We start from the raw sequence: 26,960 nt of genomic DNA on the forward strand, positions 1-26,960 counted from the left end.
CAGGCTCCTGTGCCACCCAGATGAAACGGTGGCCATGCTGCCCAGCTGGGGCCAGCAGCTCAAAACGACATCAAGACACTCATTCACTTATCCACACAGAGGATGTGACCTCAGAGATGCCCAGCGGAACTGTCCGTGCACAGGGCTCCAGCCCAGCTCCCACCTCTCCCACATACACCACCGCCCCTCCGCTCTCCCCAGCCACCACCATGCCCTGAGCAAGTCCCCCTCTTCTCCTACTTCTGTGCCTCCACGCGTGCTCCCACTGCCTGCAACACCTCACCTTTGACCCCAAATTCCCTGCCTGTCTCTCCTTTCTCCCAAGTCGGCTGGGGCATCCTTTCTTCCGGCAAGCCCGCCTCCTCTCTGCTGCCCCCCGCCCCCGTGCCAGGTTCACAAAATCACCACCTGCTGCAGCGTGTGTCCCAGAGTTCACCACGCTGTCCTGGGGGACACCTAGGTCTCCCCGCTATGTCCTCAGCACACAGTGCCTGCTTCCTAGTAGGTGCTAGGCACGCACATGCATTGCTCTGCGGATACGGGAGACACTGGGAGGAGAGACGGGCTTGCTGGAGAGGGGAGGGCAGGGGTGCTGAGAGCTGAGCAGGTTCCCCAGGGAAAACTAGGTAGACTCCTAGGGACAAACTAGAAGAGAGTATGTTGCAAACCTCAATGGCTTATTCAACAACAAAGGTTAACTACCAAAGCTGCAAGTCCTCGGTGGGCCAGCAGGGGGCTCAGCTCGGGACAGTCACTCGGATCCTGAGAGAGCAGTGACCTAACAGTTACTGTCAGAGGGCAGGGGGCTCTCGCATCAGCAATTGGATGCTTTGGTTGGGGAATCACAGGGCCCCACCAAATCACAGTGCCCAGGAGGTGCAGCTCTATGCGGGCTGGGCTGGGGTTCCGCAGACGGAAGCCTGGGAGCCCTGGGGGGAGCCAGGGGAGGATCTCAGGGGTAGCAGCTCTGGGCAGGGCCCAGCGGCAGGGCCTCTGGCTGCCGGTCACAACAGGTGTGCCTATGTGAGCGGGAGGCACTTTTCAGCTCTGGAGTCACTGTGCTGGGGGTGGGGCCGCCGGAGGAAACCACCAGGTGTGGCCCTGGGAAAGTCCCTCCGACATTCTCTAGAAACATGGACTTTCCTGGTTTTAACCATTTCTTATCCAACTGCCACGTCGGAGCCGAGGAGGGCGGGGCAGACCTCTCGGCCTCCTAGGAGAGGTCCTTGGGGCACTGAGACCTGGCGGGGAACGGGCACCCCTGGCCCAGCCCTGCATTCTCTGAAGGCCATGGGCCAAGCCCTGCAGGTGTGGGCCTCGCTGCCCTCAGTGTGGTCTGCCAGGCCTTTCCTGCCTCCCAAGCGTTAGGGTCCCCAAAGGAGGAGCGCACGAGGCCTAAAGGGGTAAAGGATGATGAATTTATTAGGTCATCTGGACAACCAGATGGGCTGAGCCCCAAAATGGCACCAGCACCCAGGGACCGGGGAGTCAGAGATTTTAAAGGACTCTAGGTTGGCCTTCTCTGGGCAGAGAATTCTCTGGGCAGGTCGTCCACTGTGAAATGGTCTCAAGGTCAGTTCCCAGGGGAGGGGATATGGGATCAATGATCTGATCAGACCGAACACCAAGCATTTCCAGATGTATCCTTCCACGTCATCCACACAACCGGCGGAGTAGATGTTACGATCCTCATGCCTTGGATGACAAAACTGTCTGGGGGGGTTGCGTGCAGTGCTCAAGGTCATACTGAAGGGCGTAACCTGGCCCCGTGCTTGTTCGCAGGCCTCTGCGGGCTTCCTGGGAAGGTGAGCCGGACCCTCCCTGGGGCTCCTGGGTGTGGGAACTTAGTCCTTCCACTTGGATAACTGGCCCAACCTGCTCCGGTGACTCTGGGCCCAGCCCTGAACTCCCCTGCTCCAGTGAACCGCCTGCCGCCCACCACCGCTGCCCAGCCTTAGTTCCCAGCCCCTTTGTGGCTCAGGCTCCTTTGTCCTGTTGCCTCCACTGAGAACTTAGAGCATCTTTCTCCGCCCGCCAGCTAGGGCGGCTGCAGCAGCCCAGCTGCCTGTCTCTTTAAGAGAGAGAAAGAAGGAAATCAGGAAGTGTGAGAGCTGCTGGAGGCTGGAGGGAGCCGGGTGTGCACGCATGGAGGCGGGGAGGCAGCTCTTGGCTCGCAGCTCCCCAGAGGCACACGGACCGTCCACTGGCCCAGGCTTTGAGTCCCTCGTCCCGTGAGCACCAGGATGCTATGGGCACTGCCCACGCATGACAGCAAGCCCTGAAAGCCCCAGGGGTGCCACCCAGTCCCACCAGCCTGCACCGGCAGCTGAGATGTGGTGAGTGTGCAGTGTCCCCAGGGAGGGGGGAAGGGGAGCCCTGGGGGGAAGGGCAGCTGCAGGGGGGCACTCGGCCAGTGTCCCGTGTGTCCGGTGCTGACCCCTGACCCCTCTCTGTGCCTCTGCCTCTGCTGGGGGCCCGGCAGTGCCCTGTGCTCCATCTCCAGGGGCCACCCTGGCAGAGGAGGCTTGGAAGCCGGTGAGAGGCAGGGAGGACAGCCGCACAGAGGGCTGCCAGCCCTGCCCCGCTTCCCAACACCCCAAAGCCGGGTTCAGCTGTCTCCACCTTTCCCCTGCCTGGCTCCTGGCGCCCGCCCGCCTGCCCTCCCTCTCCCGGGCCCTTCTCCCTGCCCCTGGGCAGGGAGTGGAAGGCGAGGAGCAGCGGGGCCATGGCCTGGAAAGCCCCAGCTCATGGGAGGTGACAAACAGGAAAGGGTTAAAGGGCTGGGCCGGTGCCTTTGATGGAGGCTGAGGCTCCACAGCACTGAGGGGTGCCTCTCATCCGCCCCCCACTCTTTCCGGTGCAGCTCTGCTCCTGGACGAGCTGCAGACAGAGAGCACAACACACACTTGCCAGGGAGCGTCTCTGCCTGATCCCGGCAGCTGGGCTCCGAGCACAGGTAGGTGCCCAGGCCACAGGGTGGATGCACTTGGCCACGGGGAGCCCCAAGGAGGAGGAGTGGGGGGAGGGGCGGGGGGGGAGCGGCCGGCTCCTGGCTCCACCACTCGCCCTCCTGTATCCAACCACCACGGAAGGAGGGGCCCTTCCTGGCACCAGGGGCTGTGCCAGGACTGCACACCCCCAGGCCCCCAGCTGAATCCTCGTGCAGGGCGGGGGGTGGGGGGGGTGGGGTGACAGCTGACCAGCTCTTTCCCCTGAGCTATTAATGTCTTCAGGGAGCCCTTCGTACCTCACTTACTTCTGCAAAATGCAAACACGAATGCATTTGTTGAACGAGAAATTGACCACTGAGCTCATGAAGTGGCTTCTGGCTCAAGGAACTGACATTTTCAAATTTTGCCTTAGAAAAAATGGCAGAGAGACGGCTCAAAGCCCAGGTCCCAGAGGGTGACAACGGGTTGAGAAACCTGTGAGTCAGAAGAAGAAGCCTGTCTAGTCTGGCTTCATCTGAGGCCCTTCTCCCAGTCGTGCCCAGCGACCTGCCGGCACTGCTGCTCAGAGGCCGGAGTTGAGCTCCTGAGGCTGCACTCGAACCCATTGCTTTAGAGCAGTGGTTCTCCACCTTCTGGCCCTTTAAATACAGTCCCTCATGTTGTGGTGACCCCCAACCATAAAATTATTTTCGTTGCTACTTCATCACTGTAATGTTGCTACTGTGATGAATCGTCATGTAAATATCTGATATGCAGGATGGTCTTAGGCGACCCCTGTGAAAGGGTCGTTCGACCGCCAAAGGGGTCGCGACCCACAGGTTGAGAACTGCTGCTTTAGAGGAACTGGCTTTTGGAGAGAAGAGGATGGAAGCAAAGATGGGGAACAAAGTTAGGGTTTCAGATCCTCCCCAGGGCTCCTGATGATCTGCTGCCTCCTCCACCCCCCACCCCACACACATGCACACACACACACACACACACACACATGCGTGCCCGCACATACGCGGGCCTACACACATGCACACACCCTCTCACGCACACACCCACTCTGCAGCTGGTCCTCTTGACCCGGCCCTGCTGGCCGCCTGGAGCCGCCAGCCGTTAGCTCACAGCCGCAGGAAGTGTGGACTCGGGCGAGTGGGCGGGGAGGGCCTCTGTTGCAATCCTGGAGATTTCTGGTGATGTGGTTGCCACTGCCTGACCTGGGGCCCTTCCTTCTAGCACATTTCTGCTTCCTGGGACAGTCCCAGGCCTGGATGCCAAAGCCCAGAATTCTTAGTCCCTGGGAGAGGTGACAGAGAAAAGGGTTTGTCTCTGCAGAATGGCGGTTTGGGAAGGGGGTGTGGGGACAGGGGACAGGTGGAATGCCCTGGGGTGGGACGGGCTTGGGCTGTGGGTGAGGGCCTGGTGGCTGTGCTTGCTTTTGGAGAAGTGGCTTCACCTCTCTGTGCTGCATACGTCCCCTGCCCCCTCGCCTCTGGGCACGGAGCCCTTCGTGGGATGATCTCGGGCTCAGCTACCAGCCAGGCCCCCGTGTCCATCCCAGGTCAGTGATGGAATCCCGGACTCTCGAATGTTCTTCTAGGCAGAAGGTGGCCGGCAGCTGAGGGCAGGAGATGCAGAGCACAGCCAATTACCTGTGGCACACGGACGACCTGCTGGGCCAGGGGGCCACTGCCAGTGTGTACAAGGCTCGGAACAAGGTAGGGCCCAGCCCCGGCCCCCGCGGCCCCCTCTGGCCCCGCCAACCCCCGCGGGCAGCCAGGCGGTGTGTGGCTGGGCAGAGGCCTCTGGACTTGGCCTTGCACACTCTGGGGTCAGGGACACTGGGGGTTTGAGCAGAAGTGCGGGAGCTGCGGAGGGCTCCTCGGCCTGGTCCCTCCGTTAGGCAGTTTGGAACTGGGGCGAGTGATGAGAACACAAAGCTGACACCGGGGAGATGACAGCAAATGTAGGAACAGCAGGGTGTCCGGTGTGCTGAGACCCTGTCACCTCTCAGTACTGGATGGCTGGGTACCCTCTGAGCGGGGGAAGGAACTGGGGGGAGCCCCTCCCCATCCAGGCTGTCTTGGCTCATGTCTGGTGTTAGGCTGGCAGGCGAGGCTGAAGGAGGAGGCTTGGGGTGAGGGTGCTCCCCAGACAATGGACTGTCCCCAGCCAGAGCCCCTAGCAGCCCCCTCTGTCCCAATGGCAGAAATCTGGGGAGCTGGTTGCTGTGAAGGTCTTCAACGCCGCCAGCTACCTGCGGCCCCGCGAGGTGCAGGTGAGGGAGTTTGAGGTCCTGCGGAAGCTGAATCACCAGAACATCGTCAAGCTCTTCGCGGTGGAGGAGACGGTGGGTGCAGTGCCCGGGCAGAGGACGGTCTTGGCTTTGACCTTCGCAGGCTGGGAAGAGTCGGGTCACACACTAATAGAGACTTGGTCACGTGCTCACCAGCAGGGCAGCCAGAGCAGCAACGTGTAGATTCAAGTAAATAATGTGGAGGTGGCACAGGGGAAAGTAAGGATAGGAAGTAGGATGTAATCAAAGAGGGCTTCCTGGAAGAGGCGGCCTGGGACTCAGGTGTGTGAGATCAGCGTGAGGCTGAGGAGGGACAGCCAGGCCCGAAGCCAGGGGGACCTGGAGAAGGGCTTTGGCTATAGGCTGAGTCACCTCCTCTTGAGGGGACATGTTGTACCCTCCTCGCCAGGCCTCCTCTGTCCCACCTGCAGGGGGCCAGCCGGCAGAAGGTTCTGGTGATGGAGTACTGCTCCAGCGGGAGCCTGCTGACCGTGCTGGAGAGCCCTGAGAATGCCTTCGGGCTGCCCGAGGATGAGTTCCTGGTGGTGCTGCGCTGTGTGGGTGAGCCCCTCCCTGACCCCACCGGGGGCCCCGCCCACCTCTGACCAGCCACAGGGCTGGCCCGCAGCGAAGGCAGAGGCCCAGCGGGGTGCCGCGCATCTGGAACAAGAATCCAAACACAGAAGAACATTCAGAACCCAAGAGGCCTTCCATTCAGACCCGGGACAGGCCATGATAAGTGGGCAAGGCCCAGGGTCTGACTCCTGCTGATCAGCAGTTTAAAACTCCAGCTGAAAAATCAAATGGAAAGCAGGTTGCCCACCAGTATTCCTAACAGCATTATTCACACTAGCCACCAGGGGAAAGCAACGCCAATATCACAGGTAGATGCATGGCCCACACGTACAATGAGATGCTACACCGCCTTAAAAAGGAGTAAAATTCTGACCCAGTGTGGATGGGCCTGGAGGACGTTACGCCAAGTAAAATAAACCCGACACACAAATACTTACGTGAGGGACGGAGAGTAATCAAATCCTCAGAGATGGACAGTGGCCCAGGGGGCCGGGGAGGAGGGTGGAGAGCGATTACTTAATAGGCAGAGTGCCTGTTTGGAGGTTGACAAAGTTCTGGAGACGGATGGTGGTGATGGTTGCACAACAAGGTGAGTGGACTTAATGCCACTGAGCTGTGTCCTTAAAATAGGTAAAACTGCACATTTTGTTAGGCGTACTTAACGTGTTTTAAACAAAAAATTTAAAAATAATCAAATAGAGCAGGCGGCCTGCCATTTTCAGGAGGCCAGCGCCTCCATCTCTGATGGTTGCTTAGTAACGCCTCACGGGCCCTCCACAGCCAGGTCCTCGGGACCCCCCTCCTGTGCCCTGTGCCCATCTCTGTTCTGCTGCTTGGCCGGTGGCCGGTCAGCCGTGGGAGCTATCTGGGCCCCAGGGCAGCCTCCCCTCCAAGACTAGCCCCAGACGCCGGCCTGTCCCAGCCGGAGCCACCGCAGCCCTCTGTCCGCAGTGGCCGGCATGAACCACCTGCGGGAGCACGGCGTCGTCCACCGCGACATCAAGCCCGGCAACATCATGCGCCTCCTCGGGGAGGAGGGGCAGAGCATCTACAAGCTGACGGACTTCGGGGCCGCCCGCGAGCTGGACGACGACGAGCACTTCGTCTCGGTCTACGGGACGGAGGAGTACCTGGTGAGTGGGAGCTGGGCCCCCGCCGCTGGCGGCCCCTCACCTTCTGAGGGCCTCTGTCCTCTCCCCTGCATCCAGCGGGGACAGGTCTCACCCTCTGCACCCCAACCGGAAGGACGCACTCTGTTCTCTAAGGAAAAGGCGCTGCTGCAGCCTTCCTGGCCTCCCTGCCCAGCCTCCCTGCCCCGGCCTCCCTCCCCCAGCCTCCCTGCCCAGCCTCCCCGCCCCGGCCTTCCTCCCCCAGCCTCCCTTCCCAACCTCCCTGCCCAGCCTCCCTGCCCCGGCCTTCCTCCCCCAGCCTCCCTGCCCCGGCCTTCCTCCCCCAGCCTCCCTCCCCAGCCTCCCTGCCCAGCCTCCCTCCCCCGGCTTCCCTGCCCAGCCTCCCTGCCCAGCCTCCCTGCCCTGGCCTTCCTCTCCCAGCCTCCCTGCCTGGCCTCCCTGCCCTGGCCTTCCTCCCCCAGCTTCCCTGCCCAGCCTCCCTGCCCTGGCCTTCCTCCCCCAGCCTCCCTCCCCCGGCCTCCCTGCCCGGCCTCCCTTGTGCAGTGAGCTGCTTGATCTGACCCTCATCGAGGAGGGGACCCCACTGGCACTACCTCTCCCGGGGCACAGGGGGGGCAAATAAACACGCTCTGGACATGCCAGCTCCATGCCAACGTCTGAGATGACGAAGGTCTGGATTCTGATGGTCTGTGGCCACCAGAAGGCAGTGGAAGGGGGTCTGCTGGGCGGGCACAGGCCCCGCGCACCCTCTCCCTCCACGGCCGCCCTCTCGTTCTCTGGCAGCACCCCGACATGTACGAGCGGGCCGTGCTTCGCAAGCCCCAGCAGAAGTCGTTCGGGGTGACCGTGGATCTCTGGAGCATCGGGGTGACCCTGTACCATGCAGCCACCGGCAGCCTGCCCTTCATCCCCTTTGGGGGGCCGCGGCGCAACAAGGAGATCATGTACGGTGGGCCGCGGGCAGGGTCCGGGGCCTGGCCTCCCTCCCTGGCCCTGCCATGTCCCCGCTTCTGCCTCTGACTCTGTGGTTCTCCTCTGGCCACCCGACCCGGCTCCTCTTACATCCTTGCCTGTCAACACCTGGCTGACGGGGACCGGCCAGACCCCTTATCTGAGCTCAATGCCTCCTTTTAGCCCCCCATCTGGCTGCTCATCTCACCTCAACCGGGGCTCCAGGGACACTGTCAGGGCAGAGGAGGGCAAGACCAGCATCCAGGTCCCAGGTCCTCCCCGGCCCAGCTGTCTGATGCAGAAGTAGCTGGAGACAGTGCCGCTCCCACTGCGTGCGTGGCCCAGAGCAGAGAGATTAACGCTGACGCACGGGCAGGTCCATGCACCCGCCCTCCGCTTGGTCAGCCGTGCGGGGGCTGCTGAGGTTAGGGAAAGGGCGCAGATGGTGCTGTCGGGCGGGTTGGACATTGAAGGAAAGAGAACAGTGACGCGGAGGAGGAGGACATCGGGCCAAGCACAGCGCAGGCGGAGGTGTGGAGGCAGGCCCGCTGTGGATGCGCGTCAAGAAACAGAGGGGCTGGACAGTGGGGGCAGCAGGGCTGGACTGGGGAGCACCGAGGCCAGGTGCTCTGGTTGGCTGAGAGCCAGGACTCTCAAATGCCATTGTCAGGCTGCCTTGGAGTAGCTGGGGCGCTTGCACCAGGGCCCTGAGCCCTCCATGCTGAGTTTGTCATCCTCTGACGTGTGATGGTCTGGGGGTCCCACTGACCCGGTCCTGCCTCACTTACCCAGGTACCGGATCACCACGGAGAAGCCGTCCGGGGCCATTGCAGGCACCCAGAGGCAGGAGAACGGGCCCCTGGAGTGGAGCTACGCCCTCCCCATCACCTGCCAGCTGTCCATGTGAGGGTCAGACACAGACGCGTCTGGGTGGGGCGTCCTCTCGGCGGAGGCCGGTCCCGGCAGGGCCCCTGGCATCTGCCCACCACCTTCCCTTTCTGACCTCAGTCTTTCCCTCCGGAAGCTGGACAGTCCTCCCAGCCCTTCCTCCCCATCCCACCCTCTGTCACCACCTGGGGCCTCGCGCTCAGGACGTCCTCTGTCACCTACTCAAGGAGGACCAGGCTGGGTTCCCGGCCCTGACGGCCCCCATGTCCCGGGGGCAGGGGCCTGCAGAGCCAGCTGGTGCCCGTCCTGGCCAACATCCTGGAGGTGGAGCCGGCCAAGTGCTGGGGCTTCGACCAGTTCTTCGCGGAGACCAGTGACATCTTGCAGCGTGTCACCGTCCACGTGTTCTCGCTGCCCCAGGCCGTCCTGCACCACGTCTACATCCACGCCCACAACACGTGAGTGGGCGCCATGCCGGAGGGAGGCCCAGGACCTTCTCTGTCCGAGGCGGCGTTCTGGGGAGTGTTTCCATGTGGGTGCTCCTGGGTCCCATCTCAAACCCCACTGTCAGGCTGCCTTGGCGTAGCTGGGGGACTTCGTTTGCGAACGTCCTAGTTCCACCGAGTTCCCGTGAACCAGGCCCCCTCGCAGCTGCTCCCGACTCAGCGCACGCCCACGCGGGTTGGTGCGCGTTATGATCCCTGGGTGGGGTGCCTGCCGTGTGGTTCCCAGATTGGTGGCTGGAGAGTTTTGTGGAGCCGGGTGCGTTTTAGTGGGAAGAGGTGCCAAGGCAGAGGCCTGCTATGGGGCTCCTGAGTTCTGCTTCCACTCCCTCCATCCACTGAAACGCACAAGCTCTCCCCTGGTCTCGCCACCACTGATAAGAAAGAAAAGTCACCCGGTCCCTTCCTCCGAGAAGCTGCGCCCTTCGCATGGATGCAGTCTTAGCTGGGGTGTGGGTCCCCCTGCTGACACTTCCTCTCCTTACTGCCCCCCCGCCCCCTGGCGTGCCCAGGATAGCCATCTTCCTGGAGGCCGTGTACGAGCAGACCAGCGTGGCCCCCCAGAACCAGGAGTACCTATTTGAGGGTCACCTCTGTGTCCTCGAGCCCAGCCTCTCAGCACAGCACATCGCCCACACGACCGCAAGGAGCCCCCTGACGCTGTGTAGCGTGGCCACTGAGACCCCCAAGGGCCTGGCCTTTAAGGACCGTGAGTAGAGCCACACCGGCTGGACCTTGTCTCCTCCCCCCATTCTCCTCCAAGAGGCAGGATGTGGATCCGTTTCCTTGGGGGCCCACAGGGCGCCCCCAATTCTGGGTTCTAATTTTTCATATGCCCTTGAAATGCCATGTCCCTCAGGTTGGTGGCCCGACGTTCCCGGGCTCCAGTGCCCACAGAGCTGTGAGGCTCCCGTGGAAACAGGGAGACCTGGCCTCCATGTGCTCCCCCCAGTCTCCGCCACTGGTGGGGAAGCTTCAGAAGGTCCTCATTGGAGGAAGCTGGACCCCCAGGTGCTGGAGAGGAGGGAACGTGGTCAGAGGCCCGGAGCTTTGTCCTCCAAGTCCTAGCAGAAATATCACTTCTTCTTCTCTGAACAAGTTCAATGTCATCCTCCTACTCGGGTCTCCGAGGCCTGGACGGGGAATTAACCTTGAAACTCCCGGGGAACAAGGGTGGTTTGGGCCCATTTTCTGGCTCAGATGGGAGCCTTGGGCACGAGGCTGCAGTTTACCAAAGTGAACACAAGGGGGCAGTGAGGGTCTGCAATCGTAAAGACGCGCATTAAAGGGCCTCTAAGGCTGGAGAGGTGGGGCTCTGGGGGTTGAAAAGCTGGGTGGTGAGGGGTGAGTGTGAGCCACAGAGGCGCCCTCAGGCGGGGTCTTTGCTTGCAGCTGCTCTGGACATCACCAAGTTTGTGCCCAAAGTGGACCTGCAGGCAGATTACAACACGGCCAAGGTTAGGGGTGGCCCCAGGGGGCGGGGGGCGGGGTTCAGACAGGGGTAGGGGGTGCAGAGTCTGACTCTGCCCACCGGTGTTTTCAGGGTGTGTTGGGTGCCGGCTACCAGGCCCTGCGGCTGGCACGGGCCCTGTGGGCCGGGCAGGAGCTGATGCTGCGGGGGCTGCACTGGTTCGTGTGAGTACCCGGGGCTGGCGCAGAGGGCAAGGCGGGCGAGCGGGTCGGCCCGGCAGCCCCGGCTCTCCACGCGGCGCTGGGGCCACGGCTGCGGGCACGTGCCCCGACCCCTGGGAGAAGGCAGCTCTGACGCCGGTTCCCCTCCCTTGGCAGGGAGACGCTCCAGGCGACCTGCCGGCGGACACTGGAGGTCCTGCGGATGGCCCTGCTCTTCCTCAGCAGCAGCCTGGGCACCGAGAGGTGGGTGTCCTGCCCGGGGCGGTGGCCGCAGCAGGCCCGAGGCCAGCTGAGACCCCTCGGCCCTTCTCTCTGTCTGCTCCTCACCCCAATATTTCCCACAATGTCCTTCCTCTCCCCTGACCGAAGCCCCCCCCTCCCTCACCTGGCTGGAGTACTGAGGGCACTGCCATCCTGCCCCTCAGCCCCACAACCCACCCGGATGATGGCTCGTATCACCCCCACCTCACGCCTCACGCCTCAGGGGGAACGGGCCCAGGGGGGCACTGCCTCTCCAGGTCCCCAGGCAGCCCCCCTGCCCCAGGAAGGGCCCTCTGTCCTCCAGACCCCCATCTCTCACCCGCACCAGGCCCCGAGCAGGACTCTGGGAGACACAGCCACCTGTGGTCTCACCTCCATGCTCCTCTCCAGCCTCCTCCTGTCTCAAACCGCCTTGCCCTGCCCAGCCCTCAGAACGCCATGCCCTCTACCCCTCTGACTGGGCTGTTTAGAGGTGACGGGTGGAGAAAGGGAGAAACAGGGGAGTAGGAAACAAATGCAGGCTGTGGAGAGAAGCAGGAAGACCCGAGGGCATTCCTGGAAAGTGGGCACAGCCCTCAGATCCTGGAAGGCATGGGCCATGGGGCAGGCGGGGATGGGGCTCCGCAGCCCAGGGAGCTGCCGGTGGCCTGAGCCTTGCCCACTGGGAGGAGACATGGGGACAGAGGAGCAGGGGCAGTGCCAAGCATGCCTGGTGCCCCCCCTTATGCCCGGTGCCCCCCCCCTTATGCCCAAGCCCACGTCCGCAGGAAGGCCCGGGAGTTTCCCAGCAGCGGCTGACTCACTGCAGCCTGGCCTGCCTCCCGGCCTTGGCAGCGGCAGTGCTGATGATGGAGCTGATGGGCGGTGGCAGTGTGGGAGGACAGGGCTGGAGTCCCTGGCATGGCTGAGCCCCCCTCAAACAGCAACAGGGAAGAGGGCAGCGCTCTGGCCAGGGCACAGCAGGGGGTCCCCGGGAGGGACAGCTGTGGTGCCGTGCACGCAGAGGGGCCCCGGAGGAGGGCAGGATGGTTGGGTAAACAGAAGCTGGAGATTGGCACAGTCAACCGCAGAGGTCTTCCTGGAAGAGGTGAGGCTTTTCAGGCCATAATGAGAGCGAATACCTCCATTTGGAAGGTCCTGTGCCGAGACAGAGAAGGGGGATGTTTGCAGGTTTGGGGGATTTGCGGGGGGGACGGGGGTGCTGGTAAGGGTCCCACTGTTATGATGAGAATATCCCAGAGTGAAGTTGGAGTAGGGAGAAGGGTCGGGAAGGGAGGAGAGAGCACATAGAGGTCCTGGAGGGTCTAGTTGGCAGGTTAAACCCCAGTAAAATGGCCTGTGGGTCTACTGTGGGTTCCTGAATGGAAAGGAATTCGTAGAGGAAGCTTTTGACGCATTTGCCTGCCCACTTGCTCTGGACCCTGGAGTAAGGAGATTGGGGTGGGGGTGGGGGGCTGTGCAACAGGGTGGAGACAGCCTGGTTTCTTTCCTGTGAAAGAATCCGTGTGATGTTACTTCGGTGCCACACAGGCGGCCATGCCTGAATCATTCATCGGTCACTTTAAAAGTGATACTCTCACCGGGGCAGCACGACGCTAGGATTCCACGTCCTGGCACATGACTGGCTGGTAGTCTATAAAATACAGCTTTTCCCTTGTCAATAAACTACTGGTTGTCAGGAAATACAGAATCTACTGCGAGCATGTCAAACTCGCGGGCCACATGCCTCGTTTATTTGGCCCGTGTTAGCCTTTGCGTTTGACATGCTTGGGCTACTGGACAGAAACTGGACTCTTTTCCTTTAGTTACAAATTTTCCAAGTAAGAAGGTCTCGAACAGCTGCCTTGCATGTGGCCTCGTGAATATTCGTAGATTCAGCTTATTCCGATCCGCCTCAATCTTTATTCATTGCTGGGCTCAGCCATGTGGGTGACTAGGAGCCTCTTCAAGCTGGTTCCCCTGTCCCAACCACAAGACTCCCCTGATACCCCACAAGCCAGCGTGCTGTCCCAGGGGTGCCATGCCCCAAATGCACCCCTCTCTGTCCTTCCCTCGAGGTTCAGCAACATGGCCGGGATGCCCGAGGTCCAGGAGCTGAAGAGGGCCGCGGAGCTGAGGTCGCAGCTGCGGACTGTGAGTGAGGCGGGGTGGGGGGGGGCGCGTCAGGAGCAGAGCAGGGGGCAGAGGTCCAGCCAGGCTCCCCGCGGAGCCCTGAGCTGAGGCCTCTTTGCCTTCAGTTGGCCGAGGTCCTCTCCATCTTCTCCCACAACGTCACGGAGAAGCAGACGAGCCTGAGCAGCCTGAGCTCGGAGCTGGCGAAGAGCCGGGATCAGGTACATGAGGACAGAAGGTCTGTGGGATTTCCCTTCTTGGGGGGGCGGGGGCGGGGCGCACAGCTCCGGTAGCCGGTTCGGCGTCCCTGCCCGGCATGGGATCATGGTGGGGATCTGGGGATAAGCAAGACCCTGCCCTGGGACTAGCGGAGGGAGAAAAGGATCTGGGGGTTTAGAGAGAGAATTCAAAATCGTAGCAAGGGCAACAGTTCTAAGTAAGAGACGAATTTGGTTCCCTCCCCGTTCGGAGCCCTTGCTTTGCATCAGCCCCCGGGACAGGCCCTCCTACTCCTCTCGTGTCACCCTCAAGGCAGCGGCACTGCCATTATGCCCTCAGGGAGGCTACTGTGCCCTGAGTCCCGGCCAGTAAGTGACAAGTGACCACGTAGGGCATCGGGCCGGGGTCCCCCACCTCCAAGGCCTAGTTCCTGGGGTTCACCGGGGAGTTACAGCTTTTACAGCCTCAGCCCCCCCTTGTAACAGACGCAAGGTGCCCACTCACTGTGGCCTGGCAGTGTCCCGCCCTGGCCAGGGCGTCCTCCGGCCCCTGCCCGGACCTTAGCCCCACGTCCTTAATTCTGAGTGTGAAACGCGCTGGGACCCGCAGGGCCCGTTGTTAGGCGTCTGGGCTGCGGGACTGACCGGAACCGACAGGGGGCTCTCTCTGCTCGTTTACCCCACGCGGAGCGGACCGTCCGGGTCCTCTGGAGGGGACTGTGTTCCACGAGGGAGTGTCCCCCGTGCCGTGTGCATGGGGGTCGCCTTTCTAAGATCCGAGGGCACATCCGGCCCAGCCTTTCGGAGGAAGACCGAGCTGAGGTCTTGTCCACCCCCTGTCCTTGGGAGGGCAGACGCCGGGGACCCGGAAAGCCCTGGGGACAAGCTTGGCGTCGCCCGGATCCAGCTCCAGAAATAGCTGGGCCGGGGTCACGAGAGGAGCTGCGGGGAGGAAGTGGGGCTACACAGGCCTGAGGGTGAGGAAGACCCCCCCCAACACCCCCCCCAACATCTCAAACAGAGTGTTTGTCCAGCCTGGAAAGGGGAAGGGGAGCTCATAATGACCTCGAACTGCAGGCCCAGGAAGTCACCTCCCTCGTTCCCTGGCCTCCAGGCAGGACCGAGAACATGGGGTCATGACTGTGTGAAAGGAGGGTTGTTGGCTGTGGTACTAGTTCCCTCCATGTGCCAGGAGGCACCCCCTCTGCCCTTCCCAGGCCACCAGAGGTGTCTGCTCCGCTCCCACCAGCCACTGCCGGACGCTCCACTTCAGGGTCCAGGACCCCTTCCAGTCTCCTCTCAAACCTTCCCATGCAGCCAGCGCCACTCGCCCGTCTGTCCTGCTGGGCTGTTTCTCGCTCTCATCTTATTCAACACCGTGTGTGTGTGTGTGTGTGTGTGTGTGTGTGTGTGTGTGTAAGATAGAGAGAAGGAGAGAGAGAACAAACACGAGAACAACAGCTGGCTGGTTGGCCTCAAGGTGCCTCAGAAAGCTTAGAGACCAGAGAGTCACCCCCACTCACGGATCGCCCCCCAAAACCATGACATGAAGGCTCCTCTGCAGGCAGACGGCTCCCGCCTCGTCCCCCCACCATCGCAGCCCCTCCCTCCCCCGGTGCTCTGTGCTGTTTGATTCTTCCATCACCTGGTCCCTGTCTCCTGCCCACAGCATCCAGCAGATTCAGTGCTGCCTGGACAAGATGTACCTCATCTACAAGCAGTTCAGGAAGGCCAGGATGAGGCCAGGTGAGCCGAGGGGAGAGCCACGCACTCCTCTTGTGCGGACTCGTGCTCCCCTCTCTCTCCCTCCTTCCCACCAGGTACCCAGCCCTTGTTTGATTCCTCCTGGGGCTGCTGCTGGGGGCTCACTGGCCATGCAGAGCCCGGGTGCGGCCGGTCCAAGGCTGGGCCCCTGGGCCCCTGGGCCCCTGGCCTCCAGCTGCCCGCAGACCAGCAAGAGGAGGAAGCCTTTACACCTGAGCCTGTTGCCAGGTGGGGTGGGAGGCTTGGGTGACACGAACGGGCTTCACAGTGGCTGGCATCTGGCTGCCATCAAAGAGGTGGCCCTTGACAGAGAACCCACACCTTTGCCGGGCACCTTAGAGTTCAAGGCGTGTTTCCCTATCTGCTGTGTCGTTCTCCACAGTGGCTGCACCAGTCTGCATTCCCACCAGCAGTGCATGAGGGTTCTCTTTTCTCCACATCCTCGCCAGCACTTGTTTGTTGAAGTATTGATGGTAGCCATTCTGACAGGCAGGAGGTGATATCTCATTGTGTTTTAACTAGAGGCCCAATGCACGAAATTTGGGCAAGAGTAGGCCCTCCTTCCCCCGGCGCCAGCACTGGCTTCCCTCTGGTACCCGGGACCCGGGCTTCCCTCGCAGCCTGGCTTCATTCGGAAGGTCGTCCAGAAGGACGCTCAGAAGGACGCCGGTCTAATTAGCATATTATGCTCTTATTAGTATAGATTTGCATCTCTCTGGTGACTAGTGATGGTGAGATTTCCCACATGTCTATGGTCATCTGTGTGTCCTATTTGGAGAAGCATCTCTTCAGGCTCTGCTCATTTTTTAATTGGATTGTTTGGTGTGTGTGTGTTTTTCGTATTGAGTAGCATGAATTCTTTCTAAATTTTGGGCCTTAACCCCTTATTGGATTTATCACTGGAGAATATGCTCTCCCATTCACTAGGCTGTCTTTTCATTTTGTTGATGTTTTCCTTTGCTGTGCAAAAACCTTTTAGTTGGATGGAGTCCCACTTGTTTATTTTTTGTTGTTGTTTTTCTTGCCTGAGTAGATAGATCAAAAAAAAAAAATTGCTAAGAGAGATGTCAAAGGTTTTGTTTTCTTTTAGGAGTTTTACGGCTTTGCATCTTACATCTACATCTTTAATCCATTTTGCGTTTAGTCTCGTATATGGTGTAAGAAGGTGCTCTAGTTGCATTTTTCTTGCACGTTTCTGTCCAATTTTCCCAGCACTATTTCTTCAATGGACTATCTTTCACCACCATTGCCTGTTCCTGCCTCCTTTGTCATATATCAATTGGCCCTATAGGCTTGGGTTTCCTTCTGGGCTCTCTACTCTGTTCCACCGATCCGTCGCCCTGTTCCTATGCCAGCACCACAAGGTCCAGCTGCTTTTAATCACCTTACTTTGCAGCCTCAACAAGAGTTTCATTGCTATGGTCTTTAAGGGCCCTTTATTCAAATTGGAAAAGAAGCAGGAAAAATGCCTCTTGGGGTGTTGGAAGAGGCCATTCTGACAAATGCTCAGGAGTGAACACTAGGGCACTCTCGCTGCCCTCACACCCATGCCGTGTGTCCCGTGTGGCAGACGCCGAAACGGACTGGGTGAGGCGCAATCACTTGCTTACAGCGCCCTGCCAATAGGAGGCAGGCCTGGGACGTGTAGCTTGGCCTCCACAGGGGCCCAGCTGGCTGTGAACAGTGCCCGGAAGGGAATTCTCTACTAGGGGTGTGGAGGGGGGGGTCAGCAAGGTAACCTCTGCCTCGTTTCCTCTCCAAGACGCTAATGGCCCGAGGCCCATTCCCTCGAAGCCCACGAGGGGGCAGCATCTCCCCAGTGAGAGAGCATCAGGAGGTGCCCAGGAAGTGAAAACTTCATCGCCCTTCTGGCAAAAGTGTCTGGGCAAGGAAGTGGGGTACAGGGCGGGAGGGGGGAGGAGGGCTAGCTTATCCAGCTCCGCTGCAGAGCCCAGCTGGCTCTCCTGCAGCTTGAATACTCGGGATGAGGCCAACAGCCTGTAGGCATCCGTCACCCTGGGTTGGGTGTTGGCCGAGGGGCCGGGGCTGACCACAAGGCCTATCCCCCCCCCACTCCCCCCTGAAGTGTTCGCCTGCCCCAGGTCCGCTCCTTCCTTGTCGTGGTGCAGTGTCCTGGGTGCTCGGTTCACCCCGTCCTTCCTGGCTCAGTGGCTGGGAGCCCCAGGGAGCAGGGTTCAAGCCAGGCTGACTGCATCTTTGTGGGTGTCCCCCCCCCCCACCCTGGGGCCTTCCGTGTTGCCGCCGTAACAGGCGGCATCATTTCTGCTGTTTCCTCCAGGGCTGGGCTACAACGAGGAGCAGATCCACAAGCTGGACAAGTGAGTGGCCGGCCCCTTGGCAGGAGGGGGCGCGGGAGGGTGGGTGTCCCCCGGGCAGAGGGATTCTCTGTGCCTGACGAGAAGTGGTGAGGGGCCCGGTCACAGGCCGAGGCCTCGCAGGAGGGGGGCGGTGTGACGGTATCTGGGGCGGGTTGTCTGGAGCCAGGGCAGGGGACGGTGGCTGAGCTGGAGGGAGGCTCCTCAGAGGCGGCCGCAGGAAGCTGGACTTACTTCTGAAGACGGCTTGGCTCCTAGGGTTTCTTTCCCTGTCCCCTCGCTGGTTTGCCCCCTGACGCCCTGGCCTCTGCCTGAGCTTCCCTTTGGGTGTCCCTCTGCCCTTCCATTTCCTGGGCCCTCTCATACCCCAGGGGGCCCCTGATTTAATGCTTATTTGGCGACTCGCTCCCCCAGTTCTATACCCACCCTGACCCCCGACACCTGCACACACACTTTCCAGTCGTCTCGCCTTCCCTCTGGGGCCGAGCTGAGAGTCTGTGTCCCTCTATTGTCCTGTGCTGGGTGCCAGCCCCTCTGGTCACCATGACCCCCCCGTGTGGGCATCACCTCCTCCTTCCTGGAGAGCCAGCCCTGCTGTGGCCGGGGGGCTGGGCGCTTAGGAGGTGGAGACCCAGGCACGCTAGGCTTGTGCTCAGGCGGCTCTGACTGCTTAGCTCGGTGCCTCGGTTTCCCTGTTCTTTCCAGGGTGAATTTTAGCCATTTAGCCAAGCGGCTCCTGCAGGTGTTCCAGGAGGAGTGTGTGCAGAAGTACCGGGCGTCGCTGGTCACGCACGGCGAGCGCATGAGGTAACCATCTGGCCTCCTGAGCTCGCGGACCCCAGGCCCTTCCAGGCTCGGAAGTCCTGGGCTCGGCCGACCCTGGCTGAGAAGCGGGTGGTAGTAAAGGGACAAAGGCAAAGAAATGGGTAGTTTTGTGGTCCTGGGTGGCTAGGCAGTCGCTGGGCGATTTCTACGCATTAGCTTATTTAACTCCACAGTATCTACCCTATACAGCAGTGGTTCTCAACCTTGGCTGCACATTAGAATCACCTGGGAATCTTTTTAAAATCCCGATTTCTGGGCCTCATCCTCCGGAAATTCTGTTTCTTTGTTACTCATGTTGTGGCCCCACCCCATAACAAAGAATCAGAATTTCCGGAGGATGGGGGCCAGAAATCAGGGTTTTAAAAAGATTCCCAGGTGATTCTAATGTGCAGCCAAGGTTGAGAACCACTGCTATACAGTAAGTACTATCAGGCTCACAGAACAGTCTCTTCCTCAAATCCACACAGCTAGCAGGTAGCAGGCGTGGGACAGTACAGGGTGTGACTGCCCCTAAAACCTGGGTTCTTCCCACGGTCCCAGGTGGCCATGTGGGAAGCCTTCCCTCTCTGGGGAGAGCACAGGTCCCCTGGGGTGGGACCAGTGGCCTGGAAGCAGGGACAGGCAGAGGCCCTTACATAGAACCCCTGTCACAGGTGCTCCCTCTCAGACAGCCCCCCTCCTCCCCCACCTGCACCAACGCTGGCTCCTCCGGAGAAGGGCAGGCTCCCAGGTGCGTCTGTTTGAGATCCACGGGACCTGTGGGCTGAGACGCAGGCGCCCACCCACTCTCACATTAGAATACCAATGCCCAGCTCCCCGCCCCCGACTCTGGTTTCACTGGCCTGAAGTTGGCTTGGATCGCGGCAGCTTAAAAGCTCCTGGGCGATTCTCATGTGTAGCCAGGGCTGAGCGTCCTCAGTCAACCACTGGTATAACCCCTCTGCACGTGATTTCCTTTTGAAAGGGGCAACGGATACAATGTCCTTGCTCACTCCCTGCACTTAGAGAAGCCGCAGAAGAGCCTTGACCTTGATTTTCTCCGGAATGGGAGCCTCAGGAATTCCCATAGGAGGCGTGGGCTGTCCGTCCTGAGCCACTCTGGAGCCGGGCCTGGCCGTGCGCTCCTCCTGCCCGGCCTGGGTGACCCTGCCCAGCGCACGGTGTTTGCAGGTCCCAGCTGGTTGCAACAGGACCCTCACCAGCCTGTCAGAGCATCAGCACTCTTACAGGGGGACAGGGGGACAGTTGAGGGTGCACCCAGACGGGCAGAGGCAGTGGGGGAGGCACTGCCTGGACCCATGGACCTTCCGTGGCTGTGCAGTGGCCCAAACAACAGCTGGGTGTGGCCCGTAAGAGCCGGCAAGCCTGGCTCTGATTTTCAATCTGCTCTCTCCAGGGTGGTGCACGAGGCCAGGAGCCACCTGCGCCTGGTCGCCTGCTCCGTGGCTGCCTACAGCACCGAAGCCCAGAAGGTGCAGGAGGGCCTCAGCAAGGTGCGGGAGCTTCAGGGCGGGGGGCGGGGGGAGTTTGGGGGCTGCCCAGCCAACCTGGTGCTCTGGGGGCATTCAGGCCATTCCCCTGCCTCTGGGCGGAGCTGCCCTGGACCAAGCCCAAGCATGTTGGGATGGGTGGGAGGTCCGACCCCAAAGGCGCCCTGAGGTGGGGATGGAGAAAGTGGAAGGCACTTCCTAGGATCCAGACTGAAGGTCACGGCAAGGGCAGAGCCTCCAGAACGCTGGGACATCTTCCTCACCCTCCTCCTGTCTGGGAGGCTGCGGGCCACTCCTGAGAGGGGCCGTGTGACCTCTCCTTGACCTTCTCATCTGCGTTCTGCGAGAGCCCAGCACAGGCAGCTGGAGGAGCCGCCTGCTTTGCCAAAAGGAACAGAGAGGGCAGCTTCTTCTAGGAAAGGCAGCATGGCCCCTCCCCTCCCCGCAAGTGGCTGCCTCCTCCCCCTCTCTGCAGCTCCTGGTGCAGGTGTCACTAGGGCAGTGGTTCTCAACCTTCTGGCCCTTTAAATACAGTTCCTCATGTTGTGACCCAACCATAAAATTATTTTCATTGCTACTTCATATCTGTAATGTTACTACTGTTATGAATCGTAATGTAAATATCTGATATGCAGGATGGTCTTAGGCGACCCCTGTGAAAGGGTCATTCGACCCCCAAAGGGGTCGCGACCCACAGGTTGAGAACCGCTGAACTAGGGGGTAGTTAGACACAGGGAGAACCTGGCAGTCAGGATCATGACATCCACGCGGACAGTGAGGGTGGCCGCACTCACAGGTTGGGAAGGAGGGCTCGCCTGAAGGGCTCAGCTTTTGGTTGCTCTGGGGATGTGGCTGGGGCCGTTTTGTTACCCTTTTCCGGCCTTTCCGCAGCACTGCCCTCCCCGCAGGTGAGCTGGCTCTTCCCTTCTGACTAGAGTGTGGTTCCCCTCAGATCCTCGACTGGCTGTCTCTCCAGCTCCTGCAGGACAGAGCAAAGGGGGCCCAAGGCCCCCCCACCCCCACGGCTCCTTATTCCAGTTCTGCACCCAAGGACCTGGGTCTCCAGCTAAAGGACCTGGGTCTCCAGTGAGTACCGAGGGATGTCCGTGTGTGTGTGTGTGTGTGTGTGCGTGTGTGTGTGTATGTGTGTAAGGGGGGGATGAAAGTTAGGGCCCGAGGGGTGTGCCGCACACCGGGCCTGGAAGGCAGGCTTTGTAAAGAGAGGCTTGGTGGCCGGCCTCCCAGGGAAGGGGTCGGTCAGGGCAACTTCGGCCTCAGGCACAGCGGCTGCTCTTGCCTCTGCCCTGGACAGCATGGAGGAGCTCTGTAAGGAGATGAAGCTGCTGGCCTCCGACCTCCAGGACAACAACTGCATCATCGAAAGGTAAGGAGTCCCGCGGTGCGCGGGGCGGGCTGGGTCCTCCAGCGCCTGCACCTGCCCAGGCAGGTTTGGTGGCAGGTGCCGGAGCTCCGGCCTGTCCACAGCTGAGTCACCATCCTCACCAGGTGGAGGCCTCCGGGCTCCACGAGAGCCTCGAGAATTCAGTGGATCAGAAAGGAACACTTCATCTAATTTTAAGCAATTGCGGGATATGCAAGGGAAGGCATTTGACCTGGAAGCTAAGACCATTCTCGGTGCAGTCAGAGATGGGCCTGGGGCATGGGGATCCGTGGCTATGAACGTGGGCTGTACCTGTACTTCCCCCAGCCTCGGATGGCGCTGCCTCATCTCCGTGTCATGCACTGGGAAACTGAGGCACGGAGCCTGGGGTCATGGCCCTGGGGGCAGGTGCTCACAGGCCACCCAGGCTGCAGGCCCAGTGCTAGGCACTCTGCTTCGTCCCCTGAGCAGACCCCCCTCTTCAGGGGGAGGGGTGCTGCAGAGGGTGCTAGGGGTGCAGCAGGCTCAGATGTTTGGATTCTGTGCACCAGTAAAATCCACACACAAAAAAACTGGAGGGACCAACTTCTCATACAATAAAATCAACACATTTGAAGGGAAAACACCTCCCCATCAAGCAGCCCTGCTCCATAAAGCACATTTTAGCACCAGAGGGAAGGCAGGACATCGCCTCAGAAATGAGGATGGCCTTGCCCTGGAGGTCAAGGGGCTGACATACATATACACACATGCAGAAAAGGCGAGGACCCCGTCCGTCCTGGGTATGCCTGTCACCTCCCCCACCATCCCCCATTTGGGAGCCGGTGGCCTGGTGGGAAGACTCCGCAGAGATTCCAACAGCATTTGACTCCTGACTCTGCTCCTTCCCAACTGCGTGGATGTGACCCTGGGAGGTCCGCTCAGCTCTGAGCTTCAGTTCCTGCCTCTGTAACATAGGAATAATGAGGCCCACCTCATGGTGTGGCCGTGGGGATTAAATAGGTGTGATCTGAAATGTGCTGAGGAGGGAGGACAGGGCACACAGAAGGAAGGCCTCACTAAATGGTAGGTGTTCCCCCCAGGCCACACCAGTCTGGGATGCTAGAGTTGGGCCAGGAGGCAGGGAGACCAGAAGGCAGGGAAGCCAGAGGCAGGGAGGCTGGGAGGCATGGAGACCAGGAGGCAGGGAGGCAGGGAAGCCAGGAGGCAGGGAGGCTGGGAGGCAGGGAGACCAGGAGGCAGGGAGGCAGGGAAGCCAGGAGGCTGGGAGGCCAGGAGGCAGGGAGGCCAGGAGGCTGGGAGGCAGGGAAGCCAGGAGGCTGGGAGGCTGGGAGGCAGGGAGGCAGGGAAGCCAGGAGGCTGGGAGGCTGGGAGGCAGGGAGGCAGGAAAGTCAGGAGGCAGGGAGGCCAGGAGGCAGGGAGGCCAGGAGACAGGGAGGCCCAGAGGAGCTGGTGGTCATCTCCAGAGTCTCCGAGGCCCCTTGGGTTCAGAAGGCATCTCCCATGTCCCATTCCAGCAAGGGAGGATCCATCCTCCTAAATGCCCGCCAAGGGGAGAGCCGACAGCTCCTTGGAAAGCCTTTCCAACACAGCCCAATGGGCAGGAAGTTCTAATTTTAGGGCTGACATAAATTATTCTTGCTGTGATATGCAGTCTATTTACAGATAAAATACTTTATCTTCGTGAACTTTCACTTCCTTATTCAGAGCTGTAGCCAGGAAGCCTAAAGAAGTCTTTTGAGTTCCTCTCCCTCCTAACCCTGGCTGCACTGGGTTTACCAGGAGAGCTTCGAACAATCCAGAGGCCTGGGTCTTGCCCCAGAAGCTCTGGGTGTGGCCCAGGGTGGGGATTTTATAAGCTTCCCACGGACTCTCGTGTAGTTAGGCCTGAGAACCTCAGAGTTCTCGGGGGACAGGAGAGCTGAGCCCGGAAAGCTTGGAGCTGCTGAACGCTGTTTGGCCTGGGGAGTGGTTCCCAGGCTCCTGCACTTGGTGGGAGAAGCTAACCTGCGCCTTTCGTTGCAGGTTAAGTCGGGTCCAATCAGCCCCTGATGTCTGAGCTCCGTGGGTGCACAGGGCAGCCCGAAGCATTAGAATCATGGGACCCAACGCAGGACTGTCCCTGTCCCATCACCAGCCTACCTCCCTCCTGGCCGACCGCTGGGAGATGCCACAGCATTACCTTCACTGCCTGTCTGCAGGCAGCATGCAGGCCCCGGGCACCACACAGCTGTCAGGACCCATCTGACACCCTACGCGGGCTCAGGCACAGCTCCTCCGCGGCCAGGCGCACGCTCCCCTGGCACCCACAGCTGAACATTGCGGGGCCCCCGGGAGAGAGGCTCTGACAGCCCCTCTCCCCGGTTTACAGGGCGCCGCTCCTCAGGGAACAGAAGAGGAGGCCCCACGGGGGTTCCCCAGGGTGCTGGGCCACATGGCCTAATCCCAGTCTTCCTTCCTCTTGTGGTGTTTCTTGTTTCTTGTTGAACATGTAGCCCTCTCCCCTCTCCTCTGATTCCTGAGGGTCACACACTCGGCCACAGGCATCGCAGAGTCTGACTTGCCTTCTGCTCTGGGTCTGGCTGAGCCTTAGGGTGAGAGAGTGGGTGGTGGGGGCACCACGTCCAGGGACCTTCCCCTTCTCTCTCCCTGGGAGGCACCACCAGTTCTGGGATGTCAGCCAGCTGGTCAGGAATGGCCATGCAATGAGCACAGGCCTGTAAGCCCACAGCCCGAGGGGAGACAGGCCTGCGCCTTTAAGAAGTGCAATAAACGTGCCTTCCTTTCTGCTTCTGGGTGTCTCTCCCTGGCCGTGGGTGAGGCAGGGGGAGGCCGCAGGTGCGCCTGGCATCCCAGCAGGCACGTGGGGATCCATGAGGAGAAGGACTGGGGAATGGAGGCAGGCCTGGTCACTTCCCGATTCCTGCCTTTCCCCTAAACGGGCCCTAATTTCAGGGAAAAGCCCAAGGACAGTGGCCTCCCATTCCCCTCTTCTCCCTCCCCCTGTCCGCTGGGAAGCTGTATAAGGGGCCTGGAACTTGGGGAGGAAAAAAGGCCTTTTTTAAACCTCAAATCTACCATCTATGTGCCTACCCCCCCGCCCCCCCCCCCCCCCCACACACACACACACTGTTCAAAACCCAGGCTGTGCCCGAGATACTGAGTTGGAACATTGCTATGGGTCGAATGGGGCCTTTCTCATTTTGTCCAGAAGCTAGCATGGTGCCTGGGCGAGGCCTTCAGGCTTGTGCACATTCAGTCTTTCCCCTGAGAACCTCCAGGCTCCCTTAACCAGAGCTGGACTCCCCCCTGGCTTAGGAGGCTGGAGGGAGGGAGTACACAGGAAAGTAGCCCCAATAGGGGAGGGAAACAAATGAGAAGCCCCACTGTGTGCTTCGAAGCATCAAGATGACATTATGCTCAACCCCCGATAACCCCAGAAGTCCTTCCTGCCCAGCTTCCTGGAGCCCCGCATCTGGAGGGCAGCCTGCCTGACCGCGGGCAGAAGTGGGGGAGGCTGGGGCCCCGCATCTGCCATCTCCATGCTGCTTCTCTATGGAGGGACAGGCACCCGGGGGAGGAGGGCTTGCTGGGCTTTGCTCGCATCAGGCTAAGTGGCTTCGTGTGTGCCATTTGGGCCTCCTGCCATGGGTCTTAAGCCCAGTGGGCTCAGGTTCTGAGGCTCCAGGACCCAGCTGCTCCCTCAGTGGCCCTGGGCCAACCCTGGTCGGCTCTGCCCGCAGGAGCTCCGGCCAGCACTCCCGGATCGTCACCCCCTGCAGGGAAGTCCCGCCGTGGGTTTTCCCCGTCCGCTGCTTCTGGACCCCACATGCTTGGTGGGGCTCAGCACGAGCGCCAGGGGATCCCTGAAAGCCAAGTGCAGATTGTTGGAGGGTGACACGCATGATCCAGGCCCCATGAGCTCATGAGCAGGGCCCAGCAGGGGACTCACTCTGGGGCTTCAGCTCATCCTGTGCGGGGCAGCGCAGGACACGGCGCCTCCACGTCTCAACTTCCCAGAGCTGCAATTCCACCTCCACGGGGCGGGGGGACTGCACCAAGGCCCGTGACCAGAGGGACCCTGTAAGACCCCCAGGGACCTGAAGGCCTCTTAAACACCCCTCTCTAAGGCCTAACGTAACACTGAAGGTGCAGGACCGCCCAGTTCCTCAGATGCACATGGGCACCCACAGCTGCCAGGTGACTGGGGGCCGTGCCTGCCCAGGAGCTCACCTCCACGGAAGGCAGAGCTGCGAGCACAGCAGGGCACAGCTCACGGGCAGCATCACGCACGGTCTCCCTCCTGGCAGGGCGGGTGCTCAGTCCAGCCAGGACAGGGGGTCGGGAGAGGACCTGGAGCACTGACTCCAGGCTGGGGTCTGGCAGGGGAGGGGAGGGAAGGTGCCCAGAAGTGGAGGCCTGGGCAGCACCAGCCTCCACGTGGGACTGGAAGGCGGCGAGAGGAAGGGGAGGAGCCAGCCCCGAAAGGCCTCACGGCCACACCAAGGAACTCGGCTCTCCCTCGGGGCTCCGTGGACACAGGTTTTAGGGTAAGTACCACTGGCATTTTAAAGGTTTGACTCTGGGGCCTGGGTGGTGCCTCTGTGGGGGTGGATCGAAACACCGTGCCTCAGTTTCCTCATGTGTAAAACGGAGATGTTATCACTCACAGTTATGGGTAGAGATGAACTAGGTATTTCCACAAAGCGCCTGAAACACAATGTGGGTCTGGGCACACCCTCCCCAGCCCACCTTCCCTGGCTGGAAGGGAGGCCGCTGCAGGCCCGGGGGGAGGGGAAGCAGAAGCTGGTCTCAGAGAGCTCGGCCAGGGGCTCGGCCAGCCACCCTCATCTGGGAGGAGTCCACGGGGCGTTCAGATCCACGACCAGCAGATTCTGGAAACAGTCGACTCAGGTTAAAGGGGGGCCTGCCCACAGGTCTGGAGGGCCTGGTGCTGCAGGGCTGTGGTCTCTGCTTCTCCCTCCGAAGGGACCGTTTCCTCCTTATGGGCTGGTGACTCAAAACAGATTCTGGGACCCCATTTCCCTTCTGATTCCCATCGGTGAGGGTGAGCCTGCATTGGGCTTCCTTCCTCCTGCTGTGATGCGTACCCAGCTCAGGTCTGAGAGCCTGAGGTGTCCCCCAGAAGACGTGTGAATGAGCCAGCTCGGGCCATTGGCAGTGGGCGGTACACTGGGCTAGCAGCACCCGCACCTGACAGCCAGGCAGGGAAGCCAGTCTCAGGGACAGGCTAGGCCTCCACAAAGGCCTGGCCACTCTCCAAGTGGACTCACCATTTGCACTCACGGGGCTGCCTCAGTTCAGTGGGGTTCGGGAAGGTGCGAGGGGGTGGGGGAGGCTCAAAGAATTGCTGCCGCTGGTCATCTGGGGTTCTCTTCCAAACTGCTTCCATGAACTTGTAAACAGTGTAATTCCTGGCTTCCTTTCCCTTCATCGCAGAAAAGATCCGGAATCAGGCAACCCCACTGGGAGGTGGAAAGGAATGGGCCAGGGTGGCCTGAAGTAACTTGGATTTTATTTTCCTTGGAAGCTCAGAGTTGCAGCAGCCACTTGAAGCAGCTGGGTCCTCTCCCTGCACCCTCTGCCAGAGGCGGGGGAGGAGTCGGGGGTGAGATGGGAGTGAGGAAAGGAGGGAGGGTG

General features: G+C 60.7%; 1 protein-coding gene across 9 annotated transcripts in view; it reads left to right on the forward strand.

Annotated features, from left to right (window-relative positions):
- The first annotated feature begins 1,924 nt into the window (after window positions 1-1,924).
- IKBKE (inhibitor of nuclear factor kappa B kinase subunit epsilon) overlaps window positions 1,925-26,960 on the forward strand; it is a 30,351-nt gene continuing 5,315 nt past the window's right edge. Inside the window, exons 1-23 of one of the 9 annotated variants that reach the window (XM_036342594.1) lie at window positions 1,944-2,336; window positions 2,864-2,956; window positions 4,173-4,257; window positions 4,537-4,654; window positions 5,146-5,286; window positions 5,664-5,793; window positions 6,760-6,941; window positions 7,722-7,882; window positions 8,682-8,792; window positions 9,056-9,235; window positions 9,793-9,989; window positions 10,673-10,737; window positions 10,824-10,915; window positions 11,069-11,155; window positions 13,231-13,306; window positions 13,411-13,523; window positions 15,173-15,249; window positions 17,567-17,606; window positions 18,309-18,410; window positions 19,825-19,921; window positions 20,871-21,004; window positions 21,231-21,302; window positions 23,325-24,092. In XM_036342594.1, coding sequence (XP_036198487.1) covers window positions 4,568-4,654; window positions 5,146-5,286; window positions 5,664-5,793; window positions 6,760-6,941; window positions 7,722-7,882; window positions 8,682-8,792; window positions 9,056-9,235; window positions 9,793-9,989; window positions 10,673-10,737; window positions 10,824-10,915; window positions 11,069-11,155; window positions 13,231-13,306; window positions 13,411-13,523; window positions 15,173-15,249; window positions 17,567-17,606; window positions 18,309-18,410; window positions 19,825-19,921; window positions 20,871-21,004; window positions 21,231-21,302; window positions 23,325-23,358 — 2,178 coding nt within the window. In that variant the 5' untranslated portion in view covers window positions 1,944-2,336; window positions 2,864-2,956; window positions 4,173-4,257; window positions 4,537-4,567 and the 3' untranslated portion in view covers window positions 23,359-24,092. The other 8 variants (XM_036342595.1, XR_004973209.1, XM_036342596.1 and 5 more) reach the window with 8 other exon arrangements.

Source organism: Myotis myotis, unplaced genomic scaffold (genome assembly GCF_014108235.1).
Source record: "Myotis myotis isolate mMyoMyo1 unplaced genomic scaffold, mMyoMyo1.p scaffold_m19_p_18, whole genome shotgun sequence".
In the NCBI taxonomy this organism is placed as follows: domain Eukaryota; kingdom Metazoa; phylum Chordata; class Mammalia; order Chiroptera; family Vespertilionidae; genus Myotis; species Myotis myotis.